The sequence below is a fragment of the Elaeis guineensis genome, chromosome 4 (genome assembly GCF_000442705.2).
Source record: "Elaeis guineensis isolate ETL-2024a chromosome 4, EG11, whole genome shotgun sequence".
In the NCBI taxonomy this organism is placed as follows: domain Eukaryota; kingdom Viridiplantae; phylum Streptophyta; class Magnoliopsida; order Arecales; family Arecaceae; genus Elaeis; species Elaeis guineensis.
In genome coordinates, this window is record NC_025996.2 from 53,189,784 (window position 1) to 53,209,456 (window position 19,673).

The 19,673-nt window shown below is 40.9% G+C and overlaps 1 protein-coding gene across 1 annotated transcript in view; it reads left to right on the plus strand.

Moving 5' to 3' along the window:
* The window catches only part of LOC105042819 (DNA-directed RNA polymerase I subunit 2), a 74,182-nt gene that overhangs the window by 45,076 nt on the left and 9,433 nt on the right, over positions 1 to 19,673 (plus strand). Inside the window, 4 exon segments of the mRNA XM_073256556.1 lie at positions 10,446 to 10,549; positions 10,642 to 10,717; positions 14,992 to 15,117; positions 15,207 to 15,350. Coding sequence (XP_073112657.1) covers positions 10,446 to 10,549; positions 10,642 to 10,717; positions 14,992 to 15,117; positions 15,207 to 15,350 — 450 coding nt within the window.

Genomic DNA, 19,673 nt, shown 5'->3' on the forward strand with positions numbered 1-19,673 from the left:
GGAAGAGAGGTTGGGCGGTCTGGAAGTCGACGTCGTTCGAAGACTTCTGGCCGTCCACCTGCAACTGCGCGAGCCGGCGGTCGATCTCCTCAAATCGGCGCTCGTAGTCGTCCGCCCATCCGTGCTGGGAGACCCCAGGAGTGGAGTCTCCAGAAGATTTCGAAGGGGAGGCGGACGGCGTGCGCGGTCGCTTCTCCTTCCTTGCCCGTTCCAGCAGGGAAGGAGAAGGCTGCGGAGACCGTCGGTCATCGCGCCTTGGCCGTCCCTCCTCTCCGTGGGAGCGTTGTTGGGGGCGCTCGCGCGGAGGTGACGGGGATTGGCGCGGTCGTCGGCGGCTGCTCCTGGAAGGCATCGGACGGGCCGCCGGTTGTTGCTGGAGGCTTTTGACTGCGTCCGTCAGTACGGTCATCTGCCGTACGATGGCCGCGATCTGCGCCTCCGTGGTCACTGCGGGGCGTGGAGAGCTGGGCTCCGCCGCCGACGGTGGCGGGGAGGCCTCTTCCCGGCGGGAAGAGCGCCTCGCCGACTCGGTGATCCTCGATCGCTGGGCTCTTGTCTTTGTCATGCTGCCCCCCTTCCTGGCGCGCCAATCTGTTGCGGCCAATCGCCTCGTCGTCCGATCGCCGGGGGACGTGCGCCTGCAAAAATGAGAAGTCCACACTGACCGGAGGCGGCTCCGGCGGGGACCCTCCGACGGTCAAGTCAGAGGTGACTGGGCAACAGTGAAATGAAGACAGAGAGCTCGATCGAGAGAGAGAGAGAGAGGGGGAGAGGAGCGAGCCTGTGATTTAGGAGTCGAGAAGTGGGGGGAGCGGGATCCCCTGCACTGTTGCCTTCCCCGATTTATATAGTGGAGCACGGTATGGCGTCGTCATTAATGGCGCAGACAAGTGAGGAACTGTCAACTCACTGTAGACTGTCAGAGTCGCCGTGAAAGTGTCATGTCGCCGTGGGACTGTCAAATCGCCAGGGTTGACAATGCCCTTGGCGGGACAATGTCCCTAGATGGCCGCGCCGCACGCGGCTGTCAGGACTGACAAGCTCTGGCGGCTGTACGGCGATCGGAGGAGTCGACCGACCCTAGGTCGGTAGCCAGCTGAGTGGCGTCGGGCCCCTTCGTTGGTCGGCGAGTCTTACGCGAGTCGGCCATCAGACCTCCGGGTTCAGTCGGTCGGGAAGGGTATGCCCGACATATCCTCAGTCGGTGATGGGCCGTCAATTGGCCGGTGATGGCGCCCGTCAGTCGGTCGCTCCGGCCGTCAGTCGGTCGGTCGGTCCCCTCGACCGTAAGTCGGTCGGTCGGTCCCTCCGGCCGTCGGTCGATCGGTCGGTCCCCTCGACCGTAAGTCGGTCGGTCGGCCCCTCCGGCCGTCGGTCGGTCGGTCGGTGGGTATTCCCCAACAGGTTTAGTTGCAAACAGACCTTAAAGCTAGAGATAGGGATAAAGAGCTCCATTAGGGGGGCACAATAGCTGGTCTTTTTCAATGCAGATAATTAAAGAACTTTGAAAGGATAGGTGCATTAAATTTGGGTGGTGTTTTTTAGGGGCTTGGATATGACATGGATATATTGGTTAATTAGATTAGATAGATTCTTTGGTTAGAAACTCTCGAAAAAAAGTGAAATTGTTGGGAATTTCTTATGTCAGTTTGGAAAGACAAAGCTGATGTAAGGAACTCAGATTGATTTGCAGGATTATATCACAAACTAGGCGATTCATTTGTTGGAGGGGGTGATGGAGGCAATTTCTAAATAATCATTACAAATTTGGTAAATCAATATGGTTTTATGAAAGCTAATTCATTGCTTGTAGTACTAGTAGTCAGATCAATGAGGAAGAATCACAATGTCTTAAAATGGAGAAACTAAACCATCACTTTTTATCATGAGAGGATAGGTGTTTTCAGACTAATTGAGGATTGTTATATAGAGTGGTGATTGAGTGTGAATAAGAAGTTTTGTCTATACTAGAGGCTTTGTGGTTTTTCTAGCCACCACAACGATTGGCCTTAAGAAGCTCTCTTTGAAAGTTTCAAAAATAAATTGATATTTATAGAAATTGATATTGTTTTTGTTTCTTGAGAGAATCAAATGTAACTAACAGAGTAGTGCTGGCATGTTATGGAGGACCATGGTCGAAAATAATGATAAGATTGAATAGAGTTGAGAGATGGCTTCTAGGTGGAAAGATTTTGAAATAAGTCCATCATTAACATGGATCATCAAGGATATCGTCGTGTGATTGTTTTGCCTATGGTTCGTCGAACTGTCTTGAACTAGGGCATGCTAAACTGCACCAGTGGCTAATCGGTGCGATTCGGGCATTCGATTTGGAACATCGGCGAAAACAAAATGACGGAGAAGGAAAGGAAGGAAGAGAGAGAGGACAGAAGGAGAGGAAGGGGAAGGGCTGGTGGTGGCTCACCAAGGCTGTTGGAGGGCCGTCGAGGCCTTTGGGGCTTTGTGGTCATTATGTATTATGTTTTTCAAAAAATACGATGAAACATGGGTGAAGCCTTTGTTTCGAACCTATGGTGGCTACGGATTGTTTTTTGCAAGGTTTGCCATACCGGACCGAACCGCCTGGTATGGGGCGTGCTGAACCGTCCCGGCAAGGAACCGAGACGGTTCCGGCATGCAAAACGGTACACGCCGTTGCTGGGAAGAAAAAGAGAGGAAGAGAGAGAAATAGAGAGAGAGAGGAAGGGGATCCGCCGAAGGGGCGGCGGCGGAACGGCCTCCCGCGCTCTGCGCGGGGAACAGGGGCGGATCGCCCCTGTTTCTTGGATTTTTTTTTTTTAAAAGATTTTTCAAAACGAAGTCGGCAAGTGGTTTGCCGACTTCACTTAATTAAGTCGGCAAACCACTTGCTGACTTTATTTTGAAAAAACTTTTTTAAAAAAAATCGAGAAACAGGGGCGGATCACCCCTGTTCCCCGCGCGGAGCCGCAGGAGGCCGTTCCGCCGCCCGACGGCCATGGCTGTCCGTCGGAGGGCCTCCGGTGGATTCCCCTCCCTCTCTTTCTTTCTCCTTCCCTCTCTCTCTCTATTTCTCTCTCTTTCTCTCTTTTTCTTTCCCGATTTCCTTCGTCGGTTCGCCTCGGTTCGGAACGGAACGGAGGCGTGCCGTATCGTACCGCCAATCAGCCGATCCGACCATCGGTACCGGTACAGAAAACCTTGATTTTTTGGGTCATTCGGCGGCCATGGCGGCCATCCAACGGTGCTCTAGTGGCCTCCCTGCTGCCATTCTCTCCCTTCCTCTCTCTTCCCCCCTTTCTCTCTGTATCTCTCTACTCTCATTTTTTCTCGCAGAGGACTGTGAAACCCAAGAGGCCTCAGCGACCCTTACATGGCCATTGCTGGCGTCTCCGCCGGCCTCCCTCTCCCTCCCCCTTCTCTTGCCCTCCCCCTCTGTCTCCCCTCTCTCCTTCTCTCTCTTTTCCTCCCTCATTCATCCCTCATTTTCATGTTAGTTTAGGCCCCGATATATGGGCGTACCGACTTGTACCACCGGTCGGCCGGCACGGATCCGGTTCTGAGTCGGCAATCCTTGGTTTTGCCTTTTGAAACAATGGAGTAATGAGTAAAGGCAGTCATAGTGTTAGATGAAGTAGATTGGTACTTTTGGGAGGTTGTATATTTGCCAGAATTCTTTTCATCTGCAAGAGAATAACTTAATAAAACCTACACATATTTGAAGCATTGATCAAGGAAAATGATGGTGAAACCCAAAGATCATAGCAATGATAACTTTTTAAGTTATAAGGAGGCCCATTTAAAGGAAGGGGCTTGAGTTGGTGTTGAATTATCAAAAAAGTGATGATACAACTTGAGGACAGTATTATTGCAAGTTTCTAAAATAGGTTTGCTAAAATCTGCATTAACAAAGTTGCCCTTTTGAAGGTTTGTAAGTTTTCTAAAAATGGCTCAGTATGCAGGTGGTCAAGGGATTGCATAGTGCGTATGCAGTTTGTAGGCTGCATATGGGGGTATATATATGCAGTTTCTATATTTTAACCGCTTAAAAACAAGTATAATATATTAAGTACAATGAAAATCAACAATAATAAAAGCAATTTTTTTGGATGGAAAATAGAAATACTAATAAGAATAACTGAAGGAGGGCCTCCGAGGGTGGAAAGGAAGATCTTGCCCTTCGGGGGCTTTTCCGGCCCTTCAGTAGCCACCATCGACATCCCTGATAACTCCCCCTCCCTCCGTTCCTCTTCCCCCTCTCTTTATGTCTCTCTAGCTCTTTCCATTCTTCTCTCTATGGAGGGCAGAGCCCTCCGGTGGCCTCAACAGCCCTCCAGTGGCCTTGGCAGGCCTTCGACAGCCTCCGACGGTCTCTCCTTCCCTCGCCCCTCTCTCTTTCTTCCTCTTTTTTCATCTCCCTCCTCATCGGTGTACCATTTTTTACATCAGAACTGTGCTGGCTAGCCACCGGTATGGTTCGGCACACCCCGAACCGGCTAGTTCGGCAAATGCTACTTTCTAAATATGGTTAAAATATATATTCCATGCTCGAAGGTTTTGATATATCTGGAGAATAGGGAACAGTCCTTTGTACATAAAGAAACATAAACACTCCTCTGCGTTTATACTTTGATAATGTTGTTTGTTTTTTTTTTTTTTGTTAAGCTTTTAATCTTCTATTTGTAGTTTTGCTTTTGTTTCTGTTCAGTTCCTCTACTTGAAGCCACAACTCCCGTCCCTGCCTTGAACCATTGGAGCATAGCTTGGATCTCTAAACTCTTTTTCTTTCTCCATTTGCAAGTTTGTTTTTGCACAGATTTGTCACACAGCAGGTCTAGAGCGTGAGATGATATAATGGTATCTTTAGGCCATGAGTTGCAAAAAAAAAAAATGATACAAGTGATAGCCCTTTAGCCCCATATGAGATTGAAGATGTTCAATACTCCATTATTGGATTATACTCTTACACAGATACTACACAAGCTCAACCTCCTTTGTCATCATCTTTCAGTTCTTATCAAATTCAACTTGCATTACTAGGTCCAAGTGATTGAGGGCATTTGATCCTTGTGAGCCATGAATTGTTTTCCAAAAATAATGTACTAATGTATTCCAGCAACTTTCATGCTTGTGGTTTTGTGTTGCTTTTTTAACTCATTGGAGAGTTTAGGAAGGTGAATGGGGCTATGAAGGAGGGGATAAGAAGGATTTGAGATGTGCTATGAGTTATAGTGGCGATTGAAGGGAAATATAAAGCTGTCAATGTGTCACTTGGCTGAAGTGCTTCAAGTCCATCTCAAGAAGGCCCTTGTCACTAAAATTGGCCTCCATAATGACATTGACAGGGCTTAAAAAGTACTTTGCAGATCAAGATCCAAAATCCTAAGACATATTATCCCTTCTAGTTGTGTGTTGGATGCACATAGCATGCTTGTTTGTTTTTCATCCATCTTTTCTCCTCTTCTCTGAATAAAAATTATCCAACTATCCCTCTCCTTAATTTTTATCAACCTCAGGCTTTATGAGGACATGGAGATTGGCCTGAAAAATATGGATTTTGACTTGGGGCATTTGGGCTCAACCATTATAATGCAATTCAAACCCTCTTTTATCCAAAGTCTACACGTTGGATCTAGAGATTCACTCAGATAGGTTTGACTGATGTACAGCTGGATATGCTATTTGGAGATGGTTTTTTGTAAATAAGATGAGGGTGTTCTTATTGTTAAAGTTGGGTTTTGATGGCATTTGGTACTAGTATGGTTGAGAGAAATGAGGGAATTAGGTTTTATTATTGTGCAAGCTGGAAGAAACTCCTGTTCTTGCGCATCTCACATTCTCTACTGCATTTTGTTTAGTTGCAGAGAGATGCAGTAGGGTGGAGGACAAGAGGATGGCTGTGGGTAAGTGGCATTGACCATGGCTGGTGGATACAAGGTTCGAAATTGAGTAAGGTTCTAGTTAGGTTCAAGGAGGGTCTGGATGTGGGGATGTGTGGCTAAAAAGATTTGGTGCTAATGCCACAGTGGTCCGCAAACGAAGGGTCAGATGGTTGTTGCATAATTAGTAATGCTCAAATACTGCTATAAAAGGACTTGGTCATCTACTTGATTGTTTGATCTGTGTCATATCGCCATATCACCATGGTTTTGAAAGACGAGAGGGGCAATACAAGTAGCCTGGGGTGCCTAGGTGCTAGGTCGGTGCTTAGATGGTGGTCCAACCACAACCCCTTTTCTACTAGCGGTCATTTTAGCAGTCTAACAGTGGCAACATTTGCAGGTGTTACTGGTACTTGCAGAAGCTTCAGCTGTTGGTTATCGCTCTGCTAATCACAATGGGAGCACCGGAGGGAAAAGAAGAGGAGGAAGAGGAAAGGAATAAAGGAACTTACTTGAGCCACTTTCCCCCCTGCTACTACCCTATTGGCGACCACCCCCAACCAGGTCACAGCCACTTCTTGATTTGATTGGGAGAGAAGGCAAAGTCCAGCATTATTGGTTACTGAGTGCTCGTAGACATCGCGTGCCACTTGCTGCCTGATCGACAACCACTACCAACCAAGCCATGACCACCACTATATCTTGTCGGAAAAGTGGTGGGGAGAACTAAACTGATTGGGAAAGCATGTTTTAGGATGCCCTATCTGATTTGGAGCAATGGACTTACCCAATTGTCAACCCTGAGCACTTGATTTAGGCATCGACATGCGCTTAGTTGCTCCCTCATTTTGGGCTGACTTTCTTTTTTGCACCAAGTTGGCTCAGTTGGGTCATTTAGGGTCCAGTGCATTTAAAACAGGCACCTAACACATTTTTTAAGGTATCGTGTCATATGTTCATTTGGAATTTGACTTTTGCTAGTTGATTGTCATCGTATTTTTGGTGCCAAGGAGGAAATCTATTTGACCAAGCTCTATTTTTCACCCACACCAGTTTGGATTAATACCTTGAAGAATTTTGTAGCACAAAATAAGAACTTTATGGTCAGCATTGATGCTGGTTAGTTGGCATATGATTAGGAGTTCGACCATCCATATGCTGAAGTTTGATATTGTCAAGAAAAAAGGGGAACTCTCATGATTCATATAGGTGCACACAAGGCTTACCATCTTGATAGGGCTGTTCATAATTTGGTTTTAGACCGAAAACCGATCCGAACCGAATCAAAAAACTGAACCGAAACTGAACCGAGTATAGTTCGGTTCGGTTTTCGGTTTTCATTTTCAAGAATTTCGGTTTTCAGTTTGGTTCGGTTAAAAACCGAAAAACCCGAAAACCGAACCGAAAACCAAAGTCAACCTTAGTCAATTTTATATCTATAAAGTATGCACATGGTTGGACATGGTTGGACATGTATGGATCTTTACATATTTGCAACTGCATTCCAAGTTACCTGGGATGTTTACTTTTTGTCTCGAGAGCATACTCTAGATTTTGATGAGTGGCAAGGAAAAGCTGAGCGGGAGTATGTACATTCACACTATAAATAATTGAAATCTAGGTATAACAAAGTATTATCTTTTGATTTTTGTTGGCAAAGAAGTTTTTAAAACTTTTAATGATATCCGGTGAAAGAAAACGGAGTATCAATCTTATGTAATCAGGGATGATTGGAACCTTTCAAGCTCTGTGGGATGTTTTTCCTTTGTTTACAAATACTGGATGGGGCGAAAACTCGAATCTTGCTTTTCTAAAGAAGCATATGGGGGCAACGTTTCAAGAGCGTCCAGGACCATGGGTTTCAACTATTAACCTTGATGATGTTCATTCTGGAGATCCTTTAGTTATATCAAAAATTCGGGGATGCTAGGGTGGTTTTGAGACTTTAGAGAAATGAGTGGTTGGAGCACATGCTGGTCATAGTGCAGTTTTTTTAAAGGATTCCGAATGAAAGCTTTTTGTTGGAGAGTCTGGCCATGAAAATGAGAAAGTTAAGCTTGATCAGCTTCTGCTAACTGATAACTCCATTTATGCCTTGTTTCACCTATATGGAATTTGGCTTTATATATTTCATGCTAATTATCTTTCATGCTGTTGCTAATCCTTGCTATATCCTATAAATGAACATATAAAGGAAAGTGCCTGATAACAGAGAATCAAACAATATTAATTACTAGACATCATACTGGAGGAGCACTTTCATTTATTTACATCCTATTACCTTTTGCTTAGTATTTATGCATCTAAATGTGTAAACCGAATCACCGAACCTAATCGGACCGAAATTTTCGGTTCGGTTTTGGTTTGGTTCCTCTCTTTTTCATGTCGGTTTTCGGTTTTCATTTTTTCATTATTCGGTTTTCGGTCGGGTCGGTTTAGGTTGGGTCGGGTCGGGTCGGTAAAAACCGAATGAACAGCCCTACATCTTGACACCGGATCCTGTACCAGTACCATCCTATTATAGTGTTAGTATGTGGTTTTGCATACGAGACAGCGTATTGGTATGGTACGATACATCCCATATCGGATGGTAGGGGGCCGTAGAGTACACCATGGGTGCATAACTTGTTTGATCATTCATATGTTGAAGGCATCTAACCATATATGAAATCTTATTACTTGTTGCATCGACAAATTTAGATTGAGAAAAATCACATATTTTGTCCTCTATGCTCCAAGGGTCTAACTTGATCATACTGAGTATCAAAATCTAATTTTATAATATTCTCTCAAATTTAGTAAGCTGATAGATGCTTCATTGGCCAAATATTCCAATTTTGAGGGCATTCATGATTACAACAACCAAGAAGTGAAAGCATTCCTTTTAAATTTCTTATGGTTTAAAATACTGGTGGAATGAGACTATAATTTGAATCATACAGTTTCAGCAAGAAAAGGAGGGGCGAAGGAGGTGAAGGAGGGGCAATAACCTCCCTGCAGTAGTTAGCAGTGGTTTGTGAGCGTCGGGACATAGTTCATTGCTTTCACCTCCCACGTTTGAGCCGAGTGGGAGAAGGTGACAGTCATGCAGAGAGAGAGAGAGAAGGCTAGGAATGCAAGTCTTTGATGGGGGAGGGGGAAGCTACGAAGTTAGGATTCCTTGCTTTCCTGATTTGTTTCATTATTTCAGTGCTTGGATGTCTACTTTATTTGACGACCCACTGAAATACACTGCCAAGTGCTAAACTAGGCAGATTAGGTGTACTATTTTGCTGGCTTAAATGTTGATTTTAGCCCAAGTGTCATGTCCCTTGCATCCCAACCATTGGGAGGGGATAGTTCATGGGGCATATCATTCCACGGGAAAACTTCTACACCATCAGACCACTACTGGACTTGAAGCCTTGAAATTATTTTGTTCCTTTCAGTTTGTTGTTTTTTCCTTTCCCTTTTTACATGATTGTAATATTTATTTGACAAATTATTTAGAATCTTGTGAGTCTCTCATTCTATGTACAAATTCAATAAATTCCTAGTTCATTTTGTCTTGTAAAAGTAAATCAGAAGGTGTGGGAAACCTTACGCTTTAAGGTCATGGTGAATAAAACAGATACTTCTCAGTTATCTTCTTCTTCTTCTTCTTCTTTTTGATTCTACTGTCCTTGAAATCTTAGGACTTAAAAATTTGATTTCAGTTTTCATGGTTTCCTGAACCTTCATACACAAGTTGTCTTCTGCATCACATGAAATATGTGGAGTCTTTCTTCAAATCTGTCTCTCCTAAATGTTTTACCATGTGTATTGGTCTCTTTCATACTTATATACATTCCAAGTAGTCAATGTTATTGTCATGTTGTTGCACCATAAATCCATAATTCTCATAAACATATATTTTTGTTTTTTGCATTAGTTAAAAATCTCAGAGGTCTTTTAGCTGTACTTGCTCTTTCCTAATTTAAACTTGCTCTTGCCTGCTTTGGTAGGTTTAAGCAATGATATATTAGGCCAGATGGTCTGTAAAATTTTAAACTGCTGTCAACTATGTTCTCTCCATAAATCTTACCAGGTTATGTAGCAGTTATTTAAGGCATGCCATCAAAAGGTAGAATTCCATGCAAAAGGCATCTAGAATTGTGAGCATTGTAGTTCTAAGCACTCGATTTCATAATTTCATGTTAAATGGCAGGCTTGAGTAATGATCACATTTTGATTTCTAATTTGCTTTTTTCAAAATTCAGAACTTGCTAATATGTACTTCACTTTTTTCATTTGTAGTTTATCTAGACTCTAGAGCCCATCATGTTTGATTTCTAGGATCATGAATGACTTTCCATTATTTAAATGATGGGTACTTCTGTGATTATTTTCTGTAGTAAATTGAGTACCATAATATAGAATTGTAGTTATCTTAGATTTAGACAATTTGTTTGCTATAATATTTTCAGTATCTTCGGGATCACACTGTTTTGCTATATGCATCTTGAACTGTAATTGATTATTTGTCCTTTTTCTCCATTGATTGAGCAGTGTTGCAATTATATCTTTACCTTTTGCATTCATAAAATGTCATTTGTCTTCTTGTAGACTCCACAATCACCAATTGTGCGGACAGCTTCATACAGTAAATATTGCATGGATGAATTCCCGACAGGGACAAATGCAATTGTAGCAGTTTTGGCATACACAGGGTAAGCCATTGATGGAACCAAAAAATTTTACCACCAATTTTGAGTCAGCTATCATGTGAGTTATTTAATTGTATATATTTTACATATTTCAGTTATGATATGGAGGATGCCATGATCTTAAATAAGTCATCTGTTGATCGTGGGCTATGTCGTGGGCATATATATCAGGTTCCTTTTCTAAAAGATGCATAAATTTCTCAACTCTATGAACGTCACAAATTTAAATGATCTTTTACACTCATTCACAAGAGAATATTGAATATTTCATGAATTATTCAGCATTTGCAGTGAAGGCATTTGTTCTAAGATGTGTGCTATAAATAATTCTGAAGCATGGTTCTTGTCAGTCTAATCATATCATTATATGCATTTGTTTTTGTTAAGAAGTATGGGGATTATACTCTATGGTGCAAAATCATTCTTTGTACATTACGCTGTCAAGACCGAGGGGGACTCACGATTGCTTCACTGCGAATATGCACAACTCTGTTTTTCCCAACCAAAAAATGTTATAGTATAATGTTGGGCTATAAGTGTGCTAAATGAGGTTCGAGAGAATTTGAGACATTCAATTATCTAATTAAATGGGACAGATCTAATAGACCTGGGCATTAAAACTAATTTTTGTTGGCTCGAGTCAGGTCCACTGATTAATCTGAAACCTGCAAGGCCCCTTATTGACCCAATCAAATTTTAAGTCATTGTTTGAGACCTCTAACATAGTTCTCTACTTCAGGTATAAGTTGGTTGTAGGATGAGTAGATGATGGAATGATTGGTGTGCATTACTGATAACATTATTGCAGTTCATGACTACTTATTTTCATTGTATTTCATCTTCCCCTTCACATCACATAGTCATGAAATCTATCACATGTTTTGCAAGTGGTTATTTTCGGCATAAGTGGAGGTTTACCTACATCTGCTAGAACTAGCTTTGTGTTTGTATCTCTTTTTGGTAAATTGAGCATTATGGAGACCTGGCCTTGATGTTTAATATATATTTTTTAAGGCTAATTCTAGATGATGAGTGTCCAGCCTAGTTTTCAGCTTCACTAGCTCTTCCCTATGTTAAAAGGTTTCATTCATTAATCCAACTTAATTCACTTGCTCATCTCTATCTATATTAACCACATGGAAAGATATGAAAGCTTAATGTTTTATCAAGCAGGTAGAATGGGGATAATCAAATGAAGAATCAAGAGAAATATGATGGAACTATTGGTATAAGGAAGAATCACCCATAGAATCACAACAAAAAAAAAGCCATGAAAATGATTTATTTATTAATTTTTTGTTCCCAATAAAGCTTTGAAATATGTTGGTTGGAGCAAACCCATCTATGTGGCTGGGTTGTAAGTGAATGGTTTAACAGTGACTGAGCCTTGGGTGGGCAGATGCCTAACATTCTTCTTCGCCAAATCTTGGATGGGTTTGTGGCGTTAAAATCCATGTGAGCCATCACCCTCTAAGTTACCACCTTGTGGGAGTTGATCTCATAGCCTGCTTTCTATTTCCTTTGCTTTAGATTTATTCTTCTATTTTTTTTTTCTGTCAATGTAAAGATGGGACTACCTCAGATTTTGTCACTTCAAATTAAAGGAAGAACATGATGAAGAGCAAGCTATCCTCTCTTCACAAATACACTGCTCTCTCACACTAACTAATCAAATGCAAAAGGAGATCCCTGCTATCCTAGATCTGGTGGTTCGTCACTTCTTTTTGCTGTGGCCGATCATCTCATCTGCCCCAAATTCTCCTCTAATCATCGATCTCCCCATCCACAACCTCCAACCATGATGCCATCTTCGTCAAAGCCATGGAAGTGACTAGATTGGATGTGTGAGGATCTGATATTCTGATGTCCTTCCCTTCATTTTCCTTTTTCCTTTTGTGTCCTGGATTGTCCATGTGTGTCATTGCCATCCGAGAAGAAGGTTTGAGCATTTGAATTGCCCAGGTCAAATGTCTTGGATGTTCTCTTTTTTCCCTGAACACCAGTTTTACATCAACACAACCAGTAAAGCCTGGTGGGTGACAGGCTGACCGAGTTGAACCAAGCAGATTGATGGGGTCTCTAAATGTTGATTCCCAGTCACTTGTTATTTCTTATTTTCATAACCAAAATTTTAAATGCTTGACATGTGAATAAATTGAGACATGGCCACAAATGTGTATAACATTTATAAATGTGGACGAAACAATGCATTAGCGTGGTATAAAATGGCACAAGGTAATGCAGATTAAATGAAATATGCAACTAGTAGTTAAATGGAACTTGCATAACTTTTCCACACACTGTATACTTTTGCAGCCAATCTTGTGATCCTTCAGTCGTGGTGTATTTGTGTCCTAAAATTTTGGAGTCCTGAAAATTTATCTCTTGGACACACCCAAACAAGACACCTGTATATGAACCTGAGTCCATGCGACACAGGTCTAGAGAGGGAGAGCTGTACTTATTGTATCATGAGTGTTGTGGGTCTTTGCAACTCAGCGTGGTTTTTTACATATAGTTTTAGTCATGTGCCAAAATGCCATCAAGAATGGGCAAATTCAACTAAATACGTATGCTACAACATGAACCTTTCACAGTAATTTGTTTTTCCCATACTTTGATAATGAACACCTAATATGTGCTATATGGTCCATCTTGGTTCTGGACCTCTGGTCTTTATAAGTTAATCTTTTATTAATGCATAGTGATAGTCAAGGTGCTTTTCCTTGTGATGAATTCTTAAGCACTGTTAGTCAAGTTTTTCCTCTTGAATCTAAGGGTAGTATCATGTTTTGGTTTGTTTAACTCATCTTGCATGACCTTGCCGTATGTCCATCTTCATCCTACGTGGTACTTGATGGTATACCAATATGTGGCTTCTATGATATCTCCCCAACAGTTACCACCAAGTCTGAGATCTTGTAGTCTTTTCCAGAGAAAAAAGTTTCTGATTTGGATTATTTTCTTAAACGAGCAGTGTGAAATTAATTGGGGCAATGTGAATGCAAAATTAGACTAATAATGCTAGAGGCTGCTCATTCGATGTCCTTGCTATAATGCCAATCCCGTGATTTACTGGCTTGTCAATTCTGCTGCCTCTTGATCTGTTCCTGTTGATGTGAAAGAAGGATGACCTCCTGCCCCTTTTATCATTCCAAAGAGAAATAGGGTCTGCGTTTGATCACTTGGAAGGTGATTTGTTGCCCAAAATCCAACAGTGATGTTGGTTTGCCATATTAGCTGACTAACAGAAAGCATACCTTGGCATGTCTGCCATTCATGTGTCAATCCTCCAGCAATTTGGACCAAGAATTTCTGGGTCGATCCTTGCTTACTGATATCAGGTGCACCTTACCAACCCAAGGTGATATTTGTACCATATCGGGGCTCGATATGATACCATGTTGAGACATGGTACTTATGTTGTTTGATACAAGACCATGCTGACCATGGTATGCCATATTGTGCCGAACCGGGCAGTCTGACATGTACCGTACTGGTTTGGTGCCAATACACAGTATGGGGGGCGTACTGACACTTGTTAGGCCAAGCTGGCCCTTGTACCAAGCATACCAACACATTGCCAAGGTGGCACCACTATGGGGCCCGATGTTGAGATGGCATACCTTGATACTGACACATGGGATGTGTTATCTTGCCTCTAGGAGCTTATGATGTGTTGGTATGGATAAGGTATTGATAAGAAGTCTGCTACTTTGCCAGATGTACTCAACTATATTGATAAGGTATTGATAATAGGTCTGCTACTTTGGCTGAACACTTTCATCTGCACTGCAGTGTGAACTACATAAATCGATTTCATTGTTTGGGCTTAGCAACGTAAACTGGTTCGACAGGAGCTGATACAGCACCTGGACCCAGAGCTTGTCTGGTTATTGAAACAGCACCTTGTCCCAGAGGAGATGAAGGACCAATTGATGGTTTTTCTTGATCACATTGTTTGATTTTCTTTTCATGCTCGCTACTATAATTAGTATATCCTCTAATCTATAGAGATATAATTAAAATATTTTCTAATTGGTAGAGGTTTAACTGTGGTAAGCAATTGCTCTAGTAACGGATATTTATAAATACAAGTCCAACAATGTTTCTTGGTAGCTCTTCTTTAATGACGGTCAGTTATACTCTCATCTCAATAATCACTGTAGTCATGTTAGTTAGGAATGGAGGGCCACTTCATGCTTTGACATCTATGTTGTTATAACCCTGAACTTTCTACATGTTTATTTATTCTTCATGGATTTCCTCTGGCTTTTGGAGATTGCCATGCACTTAACAATCTAGGACAAGCTCAAGCATTATTGTTTAGTTTTTCTGTCAACTTCTTATTGTTTAGTTTTTCTGTCAACTAAACCAGCATTAGATTATTTTGAACCTCTATTACTCATAATATAATCCATTGTCCACATTGTTTTCCTATGCAGACGGAATCTATTGACTTAACTAAGAATCATGACAGAGAAGATCAAGTTTTAGAAATCTTTGCCAGGAGCAGTGATAAAACCATGAAGTCTTCAATTGATACAGATGGCCTTCCTTACATTGGACAGGTTTCATGTGAAAAAAAAAAAAAGGTTATGTAGTTCACTTTTTGATATGTGTAACCCAATCCTAAGGAGGGTTCTATATGCCTTTGCAGGTGATACACCCAAATGAGCCTTTGTACAGCTCTTATAATACACTTACCAGTGTAACAAAACCTACACTGCTGAAGGGTTCAGAACCAGTGATTGTCGACTATGTTAGTGTGGATGGTGCTACCTCAAAGAATTACATGCAAAAGGTAAGCCTCAAATTACTGTGCACATGCATGCACAAGGACACACATGGAGAGAGAGAGAGAGCGTCTCCACATTGTCCTACCAGTCAAATGACCAAAATACCTCTTATTTCTATCAACCTATGCTAGTGGCAATCGTGGAGCATTTAGTCATTTTATCAGTAGGACAATTTGTTAAACTATGTGATCAGAGCATTATAATTATACGTATACATATGCATATGTGTGTTTCTGTATGATCAATGTTTGTGCAATTGAAATTTCATATATGGTAAATGTCGCATACAATTTTGAGATATATTTATTAGTTTTTTTATTTCAAACTATTGCCAGAAGCAAGTAACAAAGTATATATTAAAAAAATATAGAAATTACCTAATTTTGAAATAATGGCTTGTAAGCAGCGTTTATGATGGTTTCAGAGTCCTCCCATTAAGTAAATAACAGTTCCTATTTAGCTGTTATTCTGTTAAATCTCCATTGTTTGACTTTTCGTTGTTCATTTAGTAAAAATTTTGGCTGGATAAAAGCAAGAATTTAGGCAAACAATAATCTGAGCAAATAAGAGTTCAGTTTTTTGTTTACTGTCCATTATTTTGTTGTTGCTATCATTATTTTATCCAGCTCAATTATGCAAATACTGGTTGTTATTTCCATTATAACCATAAACAATGGTTTCAGGAGGCTTATTATGGGGGGATATTCATGCTATTGAACTGTTAGGGATTTCCACCAGAGATCGGAAAAAGAAAAATTTAATGAAATCACCCATTATGAGACCATGAATTAGTTCTTACCATGGTCGGTGGAACTGTTCCAAACTGCCAGATTTGAGGTGTGCCAAATTGTACTTGGCAACAGATTGGGATGGTTTGGCCTTCAACATGAGACACCGAGGAGAATGAGTGAAGGGAGAAGGAAAGTGAGGATAGGAGAGAGAGGGGGAGTTCGGAGAGGCTGCCAGGGGGTTGCCTCTTTTGGATCACAATGGCAACCACCCCTGTTTCGTGTTCTTTTATTTTGCCGACTTACAGTGAAGTTGGCATCCCTATTGTTAAAAGTCGGCAAAATAAAAAAAAAAAATGAAACATGGGTAATTACTCCTATTTGAATTTGGAGGATGGTGGAGCCACTCGTTCGATCAGTTGGGGGCCTTGGCAGCCACCTTCAGTGTCTCCGTCGCCTCCCTCCCTCCGTCCCCCCTCTCTATCTTTCTCTCTCCAGTTCTCTCTCTCTCCTACTCTCTTTGTTATGTCGGTTCAGGCCTGGTATGGGGGTGTACCAGACCGTGGTGCCAACTGACCAGTATGAGCTCCGGTACCAGCACAGCCAACCTTGGTTCTTACTGCAGATATTAATTTTTTTTGGAAACAATTAGTGTTGGGGATGCTATCTCACCAGTACAAGATGTTTCTAAAAGCATGGACTGAATTCATGCTGATACATGAAGCCCCATTGGCATAGAAACTTCCCTCTTACTAGGATCCTCACATGCACAAAATGTAAAAGGCAGGATACTTATATAAAACCAGTGATTATGAGAAAGTATGAGGGAAAGAATGTTGGAATAAATGTTTTTGAGAAGTCTGTACGTAATTAATTTTCTGAGTCAAAACATTTTAAGTTTGAATATCTTTTGCAATTTGCATTATCTATGGTGAATAAATTAATAAAAATTTTTATAGGTATCATATTGAACTGAAAGAATTATGTCCTACAAGCCAATCGCATATGGGATGTGATGGCATATGGGATGTGATGGGGTGTTTTTCTGTAGTTTATCTTCCAAACTCATGTATTTGATCTTGTTAATTAATAAAATAGGTATTTAAATTCATTATATGCTGCATCTTATTATTGTTTAAGATTATAATGAAACTTCATAGGTTTGGACAATGGTTTTAGGGCCATGATAAGATCACGCCAGTGAGATCTAAATCTTGGATAATCCTGATTTAAAATATTTTCAGTCATTGGTTCATTGAGTCGGAGATCAATGATATCGATAAGGCTGGTACATCCTATGTATGCTTGGTGTGGTGAGGGTGGTTGATCTCATAACCACTTATGTGACGATACTAATACAAGGATGTGGGTGCTCATTAAAGAATGAGTTCACTGAATTGACCTGCGAGAGAATATCTGATGGAGTCTTATTTACATATCAACTGATTGTTTTCTAGTGAAAGTTGTGCAAGTGATCCTTTGACCGGAGATCACCATGGTACCTTGTGTACATGAATTCATATTTTGCTTCACTTTTTAACTTGATTCTGTGATCTTTGTGTGGGGTGTTCTGGATATGATGAAGTGTGAATGGAGGTTGTGAGTGGTCAATAAGGGATCAGTCACTCCTAATAAGGGGAGCGAACATCCTATGTGATCTCATAGATTGATGATTCTGTAAGTCTTTGGCCAAAGCAGCATGATAATTAGAAAGATATTTCTAATGTATTATCAATTGAATCATCACTTTCTGATCGAGATACATTTAGATAAGCAACTGGGCTTGACATGATTTCATGATCATAGCTCATTTGGGGTGTTGTATGACTGAAGGATTGAATTGCATGGTAACTTGTCACGGAAGGATATTTTTGATATTTCTACCAAATTTCATTTCTTTTGGATAGTCATGACACATTGCTAGATGTCAATCTTGTGGACTCGCAAGAATTAAAAGAGTTTAATTCGAGAATTAATTAGAAAGAGTCCTAGTTAATTGGTGTAATTGGGCTGATTTTGTCTAATCGGATTAGGGTTGGGTCAAGAGCCTGAGTAAAATCCAATGGGTCATACATTTTGGGATTTGATCTTGGTCTAATTTAATTAGGGTTTAATGTAAATTCTAAGGGTTAATTTGATATGCTAGTACATTATATTAACCCAAGTTCCCAATTAGGTTAGTTCAAATGAATTTGAGCTAGTCTTAACCTATTGCCTTTGGTCTAATTAAATTAGGTCCAATTTATTTAATTTATTTCCTTATCTTGGAAGTGTTTCAGATGGGAAAGGAGTCCATGCCATCAGGTCCACGCCATTTATTTATTGCCACCCCATATTTATTAGTGCCTAGGAGGCACCTAACCACCTTCTGTTTATCCACTCATTCCTTAATTGTCACACGCTAAATTAATCCAAGGAATTTATGGGGAACAAAAGAGGAGTCCGGCTCTTCTGCGCCAATTAATTCATCGGAGATTTAATTCTCCATGTAGGAAGGTGGAGTGCCAAGAGTTGGCGTCCTTTGGGATTCCCTTCGTCTTATATTTATATGGGACGTCCCACATGGATTAAAATCTTGAAAAAATCAGTTCTTAGGTGTATGATAAGAGAGGAAAAAGTCAGAAAAAAATCAGAGCAAAAAGACAAGAAAATTGAGTGAAAAAAATAGAAAGAAGAGAGGTGAGAAAAGAGGCAAGTGTGGTATGTTTGTCCTAGGATTTGATTTTTTCATGTGTTGGAGTACAAAATCAAATCTTAGGTTGTGAGATTTCTAGAGAGAACTCTCTTGGCGTGGTCCTAATGGAGGAATCGAAGGCAAACGGGTGTTGGTGCGACTATTCTTCGAAAAGGAAGCCGGTAGTACACTTGTGAAGAAAAGACTGCGGTGCTGCACCGATTGGAAAGAACTTTGATCATCTTCCATGTGGATCACCGTTGGAGGACTTCTACTTTGGAGTCACGTGGAGATCATCATTTTACCATATTGCTTATTTTAGAAAGTATAAGTTTTTAACTCTTTGCACGCTTAATTTTGGTTTGTTCGGCATCTACAAAATGATTCTAGGGTTTGAGTTCCGGTCAGCTAGCTTTAATTGTTAAAGTTTTTGATATGCATGTTAAATTTTTTTTTAAAATTCATATTCCACTGTGACTGGAATCCAACATGAACTCTGGCATGCAAGTTGTTATACTTTTGTCGAAATTTTATCCTACTATGTTGAAACTGAAACATACTTCTTGATCACATATATCAAAGCAATCAAGTGGTTCCTAGGCAGGGGGAAGCTTGAAAAGTTGGGCTAGGCAGCCATTTTTAGATGCAGATGTCTGAAACATATTGCATAAAAAGGATTGTGGCATTCATAAATTTTTAATCATTTGACTTGGTAATCTTTCTTTAGGAAAAAATTGATCATCTTGGACTGAATTAACACGCATTCAGGGAACAAAGTTAAAGTGTCTTTCATCCCAAGTTATTGATAGAATTGGAGTACTTACGACTATACTGCATGACCTGTTAAGAACACTGTGAAGGAATTTAATATTTATGAACTTAGGTTGCGTTTGGTGCATCGCCAGGCAATCTTGGAAGGTAATCTG